The 8,563-nt window shown below is 42.8% G+C and overlaps 1 protein-coding gene across 1 annotated transcript; it reads right to left on the reverse strand.

Moving 5' to 3' along the window:
* Positions 1 to 989: 989 nt before the first annotated feature.
* Positions 990 to 1,502, reverse strand: LOC142167266 (uncharacterized). Its single transcript, XM_075227431.1, has one exon. The coding sequence runs from the start codon at positions 1,500 to 1,502 to the stop codon at positions 990 to 992; it is 513 nt and encodes a 170-aa protein (XP_075083532.1).
* Between the last annotated feature and the right edge of the window lie 7,061 nt (positions 1,503 to 8,563).

An 8,563-nucleotide genomic window follows, 5' to 3' on the forward strand; every position in this document is an offset into this window, starting at 1 on the left:
TCTTAATTTGATTGTATACGGAATATGCATCGAGGAAACTCATTAACTCATGCCTGGTTGTTGCATCAATCATTTTATCGATGTTTGGCAGTAGGAACGAGTCTTTTGGGCATGCCTTATTCAAATACTTATAATCTACACACATGCAAAATTTATTCTTCTTCTTAGGAACTACTACTACATTAGCTAGCCAGTCTGGATACTTTACCTCTCGGATCGAACCGATATCAAGTAGGCGAGTTACCTCTTCTTTGACGAATTTATTCCTGGCCTCCATAATAGGGCGTTTCTATTGTCTTACCGGAGGGACGTTGGGATCCAATCTTAGCTTGTGTACGACCACTTCCGTTGGGATACCTGTCATATCTGCATGTGACTACGCAAAACAATCGGCATTATATTTAAGAAATTCAATAAAGCCAGACCTGAGCTCGGGGTGCAGTCCTGTCCCCAAGTGGAATTTCCTCTCCAAGAATTTTTCAAACAATGCAACTTGCTCGAGTTCTTCCGCTGTGGATTTACTAGCATTCGTATCTTCCGGTACCTGGAAGTATCTTTGCACCTGATAAGATTCTGATGCTTCTCCCTCCTGGTTAACTTCACCTGATTCGGGAGCAGGCGTCGGTTCCTGTAATTACCATGCCGCATGCTCCTTCCCCTTGCTACTGGAGACCGAAATCGCATTCATCTCTCTTGCCGCCGGTTGGTCGCCTTTTGTTTGTTTGATTCCTTCGGGAGTTGGGAATTTCAGCAACTGATGATACGTTGATGGTACGGCTCTCATCTTGTGCAACCACAATCTTCCCATAATAATGTTATAACCCATATCACCATCCATAACTTCAAAAAAGAGTCGTCTTCATCACCCATTCGGCGCTCGTGGGCAGCAGGATCTCTCTTTAGGTTATCATGCTTGCGAGGTTGAATCCGGCGAGGAGTTTTGTCGCCAGAATGATTCTTCCGATGAGTTTGGCTTGCTCCAATAACCTCTATTGTATGATATTGGCTGAACTTCCTGGATCTACCAGAACACGTTTGATTTTAAAATCTAGTACATTTAAAGAAATTACTAATGCGTCATTGTGTGCTAGCAACAGTCCATTTGCGTCCTCCTCCGTGAAAGTGATGTAGTCTTCAGCGACTTCCCGGAGTCTCTTGCTATGGGTTATTGATACCTTCATCTTTTTTGCTGCTGAGAAGGTAACCCCATTGATCTCGTTCCCCCCGAAGATCATGTTGATCGTCTGGCGCGGCGGATCTTCTCCTGCTTTAGAGGGCTCTGCGTTATCACGGTTACAATCATAGTTGCTCCTGGCCCGGTCACTTAAGAATTCTCTGAGATGACCATTTTTCAGAAGTGTTGCCACCTCTTCACGCAGATGTCGGCAGTCCCCAGTCCAGTGGCCAATCATCCCGTGGTATTCGCACCATAAATCGGGATCCCTCTGGCTAGGATCGGACCTCATCGGCTTCGGGAACCGTGCTTCTTTAATGTTACTCATAGTCGATGCCAACTCTATGACATTGACATTGAAGTTGTATTCTGATAGCCTGGGGTAGGAAGGATCCCATGTACCTGACGCTTCTTTTTCTTGCAATAATCTATTGTTCCGACCGCGATCAATTCTTCTATCGGTAACGAACCTGTCTGCCGACCGGAAACTTCTGTCGCGTCCTTCGGCCCATTCTTAGGGCACAAACTCGCCCCTTGAAGACTGTCTATCTGTGTCGAAATCATCTTTTGATTTTTCTTTATTCTTCTCCCGACCTTTTGCCGACGAGGGGAAGCCAATCTAATCATCTTCAATCCTTATCTTAGACTCGTACTGGTTATGGACATCCTCCCAAGTCGTCGCTTGGAACTCAAGCAAGCTTTCCTTCAATTTTTGGGAAGCGTCAGAACTTCTCGGATTCAGACCCTTGTGAATGCTTCAGCCACCCATTCATCCGAAATAGCCGAAAGCAACATTCGCTCCATTTGGAACCGGGTGACAAATTCCCGCATCAACTCGGACTCTCCTTGTGCAATTCTAAATATGTCGGCCTTTCGAGCCTACACCTTTCTGTCTCTGGCATGGGCCTTAATAAAAGAGTTCGCGAGCATCTCAAAGGAATCTATGGAATGCTCGGGTAGCAGCGAATACCACGTCAAGGCTCCCCTCGTGAGAGTCTCTCCTAATTTCTTCAGCAAAACAGATTCAATCTTATGGGGAGCTAAATTATTCCCCTTCACTGCCATTGTATAGGTGGTAATATTCTTCTGAGGGTTAGACGTTCCATCATACTTCGGCATATCGGGCATTTTAAACCGCTTCGGGATTAATTCTGGTGTCGTGCTTGGTTTGTACGATAACTAACTATACTTCTTTGAGTCTGGTCCATTCAGCACCGGTGGTGCACCGGGGATTTGGTCCATGCGGGCATTCACTTCTCTCATAAACCGTAAGAGTTCGCTCTTGAAGGGATCGTTCTCGTTGTTGGGGCCGGATCCGCTCCCCCCAGCCCCATCGGAACCAACTCGCCCTCGGGGTGTTGTTGTCGACCCTCTGTGTTGTTTGATTCGCGGGAGCACTGGGAGGAACTGGACCTCGTCCATTCGCATTATTGGAAGCCCCTGATAACGCCTGCTTTAACTCCATCATAACCTTATCCTGTCGTGTGAGATGGCCTAGAATGACTGCTTGTTGCTCTTGCAGGACCCTTACTGCTTCAACAACATGCTCTTCTTCAGCATCATCGGGAGTCACTTCCTGAACATGTCATGGGTACCGCTTGTCATGGACCGGCGTAGCATTATTTCCCTCATTGCGGGTGTCACTAACTGAATCCTCGTGATGAGGTTGGTCTCATTAGGCCTCAAGATTTTGTGTGTATTGTTAACACCATTATCTGTCATTTTTTGTGATTTTTTCTGAGACAAATAATCAAAACACGTTAGTAAAAGAGGCAAGGATCAACTTAACTACACGGTTGTCTAGGACCCACGGTGGGCACCAAACTGTTTACCCGTAAAACGGTACAGTCGAATTTATACATGGTTTCTAGACAAGTGAATTAATTCGATCCTAAAATAATAAAAGAATTGAGGAAATATGCAATACTTAGCCTTGATATGAAGATGAAATAGCAGAAATAGTAATTTCGGGAGCGAGGCTTCCAGGTACAACATTAATGAAATCAAAAATTAAGGAGACAAAATTGTATACAGCTTTGAATAGATTATAGCATGAGTTTGCCAGAACATTCGTGTCCTTTACAATGATAACAGAGCTCACTATTTATAGCTGCACCTAAGGAACAAGGCCCTAGGATCATGCCCTTTTTAATGTCAATTCTGAGGGCCAATGAAGAATGTGTAACGGTGAGCATAAATGACACATTCTTTGTAACAGACAGTGTACTAAATGTTGTGGAATATTCTCCATTGAATGCTACCGGGTGGCAGGTATTTATTGCATCTTTATGAGCATCATTCTTTCTGGTGACAAATGGAACGATTGTCTTTGGTTTTAACTATCCTCTGCCTTCGGTTCCACGTGTAACTCTCTTATGCAACCACCTAGCATAGCATATTTTACCCTATACACCGTTCACTTTTACTTGTTCATCATGGACTTTGCACACCCCTTAAGAAATAATAGATGAAGTTTATACATTTCCATAGTAACCATAATAATGATAGTATTTTGAGAAGTGTTGAAAAATAATTTGTGAAATGAGTAATTAATAATAAGGTAAAATATGAAAAACAAAATATGGTCTTCTCTTAATTTCCTAAAATTGACAAGTAAAAGTAAAAATATATTTTTAGCATAGCGGACAAATAAAAGTGAATGGAGGGAGTAAAAGACGAAGTGCATATTTCACCACAGTACCCGTAATAATGATAGTAGGAAATTATTTGTAAAATGAGTAATTCATAATAAGGGTAAACCATGAAAAAACATATATGATCTTCTTTTGATTTGCTAAAATTGATAAGTAAAAGTGAAAAAATATTTTTAGTATAGTGGACAAGTAAAAATGAATGAAGGGAGTATATTCTTTCTCTTCGAGTTAATTTCTCGTAACGTCATCGAACTTATACTTTTTCTGTAAATTAATTGAATTAGTTTTTGTGGATTTAAAGTCACTAAACTAATGGTTTGTTCTCAAGAAATAAATTTGGGAAATTTACCTAGTTATACCATAATAAAAATGTATTTACCACTTTTATTTAGGTTCGTACTTTATTATATTCTATATCTATATTTATTATTTATGTACAAAACCATAAAAAGAAGAAAATAGAGGATTCCTTAAATTTAGCTAGCGTTTGGACATAGATTTGATTGAAACTTGAAAAAAGAGTTTTTGAAGTTGTGTTGAAAAATAATTTTTGAAAGTTGAAGTTGTGTTTGGACATGCATTTTATTTGAAGAAAAATTAAAGTTTTGTGAGTGCAAGAAAAAACTTCACCCAAAAATTGGGCAGTTTTTGGGAACTTAGAAATATTTGATTTTTTTCCCAAAACATGATCATATTTCATAAACAAACAATGTTTTCAAGAATATGTAGTATATATATATACGGGTAAAACCGAGGCTAATAAGCACCCCGATTTTCCGTTGAGGCGAACGAAGCGAGAACATGACTGCAAGGAATACGAACGAAGCCAGGAGCCACTCGAATCAAAGCCTGAGCAAAACACCTGCCCTTGGAGCCTTCGAGACCACGCCCCCGGGTCATGTTCGAGTTCCAAGACCTCAGAGAGCATTACCAAACAACCGCACACTATTAACAAATGTTCGTGATATCCGTGTCCAACCGGATATCATGACGTGAATTTCGGCCTGTATCGGCAGCAAATCAGTGATTAGCAAAAAGAAAGATTTTTACCTTTCTTAGAATTATACTTAGAGTAAAACTCTCCTACTATATATAGGGGCAGCTGATTATTCAATAGACACTGTAACACACATACCAAGGCAGTATACATCTGTTTTCTCTGCTTCCAAAAGTTATTCAAAGTTCTTGATTTTATTCATAGTTCTTCATAAGTGTTTGGCTCCGAACCGAAGGCAGGTTACTTGTTGCGCTAGTAACCGAGCCCGGACTCAATATTACTACTGGTTTGGCTGTTTATTCTATCTTTAATTTGCTTATCTAACGACATTAATCACTTTTATTGAATTATTACACATATCTTTAAAACTGCGTATAAATTCAATTGTTATCCATTTTTAAGGGTAAACAGTTTGGCGCCCACCGTGGGGCTAATGATAATAGTGGTAATTTGATACAAATTTCCATAACACACTCTGTTTTACACTTGTTCTTTGAGATTTTAATTTCATGTCAACCTAAGAATGTCAAACTCTCAGTCTGCTCACTTGAATGTTGATGCTGAATCTGGCCATCACCGCGAAAACAACAATGTAGTGCCCAGCAACGAGGTGCCCCCTGTTGATCCCAACGGAGTCCCGGTTGCAGACCCAGTTAACGCCAACTCACATGTGGCCATCCACTCTAACCTGTCGACCGGCCCTGAGAACAGCGTTCGGGAATGAGCCCGACCTACGACTCGAGGTACACCCGAAGGTGAAGGCGATAAGATCAATCTGCGGGTGATCTTCGAAATGTTGCAGGCCTAACACGCGGCGATAGCACAGATGCAGAATCAAAGCCGTGCCCCCAGCAGAGTTGAGCCCGAACCATCCCGGGCAAATGCCCAAAGGAGTGAGCAAGCCACAGAAAGGCTAGGTGAAGTTGAGCCCGGGACCAACCACGAAATAATAAAAATGCTTGAGGAATTGACAAAGCGGGTGCAATTGGGGGAGAAGAAAATTGAGGCCAAGTACAAAAAAGTGGAGACCTATACCTCAAGAATCGATCAAATCCCAGGAGAGCCCCCGATATTGAAAGGTTTGGATTCCAAGAAATTTGTCCAAAAGACTTTCCCTCCGAGTGCAGCATCGAAGCCAATCCCGAAGAAGTTCTGCATACCCAAACTTTTGAGGTAAAATGGAACCACAAATCCAAATGAGCATGTGACCTCCTACACGTGTGCCATCAAGGGAAACGACCTAGAAGATGATGAAATCGAGTCGGTTTTGCTAAAAAGGTTCAACGAAACCCCGTCCAAAGGAGCAATAATATGGTATCACAACTTACCCCCAAATTCTATTGATTCGTTTGCTATGCTTGCAGACGCCTTTGTGAAAGCACATGTCGGGGCCATCAAGGCCGAGACCAGAAATCGGACCTTTTCAAGGTAAAACAAAGAGATAACAAAATGCTCAGGGAATTCGTATCGAGATTTCAAATGGAACGGATGGATCTGCCCCAGTTGCGGATGATTAGGCTGTTCAGGCATTCACTTAAGGACTCAACCCCCGTAGCTCCTTGGCTTCAAAGCAGTTGAAACAGAATTTCATAGAGTATCTGACGGTAACTTGGGCCGACGTCCATAACAGGTACCAGTCAAAAATCAGAGTTGAGGACGATCAGCTAGGTGCCCCCTCCGGGGCCGTTTATCCCATCAGAACTAATGATAGGCCTAAGAGAGTCGTCGATCATGAACCAAGACCAAACAGAGACCTATATCAACCGCATAGTGGAGATCGAAGAGGCAACGGATCTGGGCGTATCCCCATAATAAATGAAAAAAGGAACAATCGAGGCCACAGTAGCCGGGGACTCATGAGCCAAAATGGTTTCGACAGGCCACTCGGGGCCAGGGAGGCACCGAGGTTATCAGAATACAAATTCAATGTTGATGCTGCCAGCATCGTATCTGCTATCGAGCGCATCAAAGACACCAAGTGGCCTCGATCATTGTAGTCCGACCCTACCTAGAGAGACCCTAACTTAATGTGTAAGTATCATGGAACTCATGGCCATAGAACCGATGACTGCCGACAGTTAAGAGAAGAAGTGGCCCGGTTATTCAATAACGGACATCTCCGGGAATTTCTGAGTGATGGAGCCAAAAATCACTTAAGGAATAGGGACTCCAACAAAAAGACCGAACAAGAGGAACCTCAGCACATCATCAACATGATCATTGGTGGAGTCGACATCCCCCAGGGACCAATGCTAAAGCGCACCAAGGTGTCCATCACAAGGGAACTATTTCGTTCAACGATGAGGACGCCGAAGGCATCGTACAATCGCATAATGATGCACTGGTAATATTTGTACTTATAAATAAATCTTGAGTTAAGCGTGTATTGATTAATCCAGGTAGCTCGGCCAACATCATCAGATCGAGAGTCGTAGAGCAGTTGGGTCTACAAGACCAAATAGTGCCGGCAGTCCGGGTTTTAAACGTATTCAAAATGGCATGCAAAACTACTAAAAGGGAGATAAACCTATCGGTGAACACCGTCGGGGCCATTCGGGAAACAAAATTCTATGTAATCAAAGGGGATATGAGATATAATGCTTTATTTGGAAGACCATGGATTCATAACATGAGGGTAGTACCCTCAACACTACACTAGGCACTGAAATTCCCCACATCGGGAGGAGTCAAGATGGTTTACGGAGAGCAGCCGGCCGCAAAAGAAATGTTTGTGGTCGATGAGGTGATCTCGATGTCCGCACTCTCGGCATCAAAGAACACGGAGATGGTTAGGAAGGAAGGAACCAAATAGCAATCAACGATACCAGCCCTTACTGAACCATAGAAGCAAGAAGCAGGCGAGGATGATGATTACAGAGTCCCTTGGTCGTTCATCACCCCTGATGATTCCAATGCCACCAAATCAACGGTCGAGGAGCTGGAGCAAGTCATATTGACCGAACACTTGCCCGATCCGAAGGTATACCTGGCCACGGGGTTAACTCCCGAGCTTAGGAAAAAACCCATTAAATTCCTTATAGCTAACATAGATTGTTTCGCCTGGTCCCATCTTGATATGACAGGGATCTCGCCGGAAATAACCACTCATAAGCTGAGCTTGGATCCAAAGTTCCACTCGGTTAAATAGAAGAGGAGGCCTCAGTCAGAAGTCAAGCATGCATTCATCAAAGACGAGGTATCCAAACTCCTTAAAATAGGTTTCATCCGGGAAGTTAAGTACCTAGATTGGCTAGCTAACATAGTGGTAGTGCCTAAAAAGGAAAATAAATTAAGAATATGCGTAGATTACAAAGACTTGAACAAGGCATTCCCTAAAGACTCTTTTCCTTTGCCTAACATCAATCGCATGATCGATGCGAAGGCCGGGCACGAGATACTCAGCTTTCTCGACGCCTATTCTGGGTACAACCAAATCTGGATGGACCCGAGCGATCAAGGAAAAGCTTCCTTTATCACCCAATTCGGCACCTATTTTTATAACGTAATGTTGTTCGGACTAAATAATGCCGGTGCTATTTATCATCGGCTAGTAAACCGGATGTTCAAAGAACAAATAGGAAAATCAATGCGTGCAGAGAACCATTTGAAACATTTGCAGGAAACCTTTGACATACCGAGGAGATACAATATGAAGTTCAACCCGGAGAAATGCGCATTCAGGGTCGGATCCGGAAAATTCCTTGGATTCATGGTGTCCAACCGAGGGATTAAGATCAA

The sequence above is a fragment of the Nicotiana tabacum genome, chromosome 12 (assembly GCF_000715075.1).
Source record: "Nicotiana tabacum cultivar K326 chromosome 12, ASM71507v2, whole genome shotgun sequence".
NCBI classification, from domain to species: domain Eukaryota; kingdom Viridiplantae; phylum Streptophyta; class Magnoliopsida; order Solanales; family Solanaceae; genus Nicotiana; species Nicotiana tabacum.

Bases quoted from the DNA above. Each gene is read 5' to 3' on its own strand.
- LOC142167266 (XM_075227431.1), bottom strand. From the start codon at position 1,502: ATGAGTAACATTAAAGAAGCACGGTTCCCGAAGCCGATGAGGTCCGAT.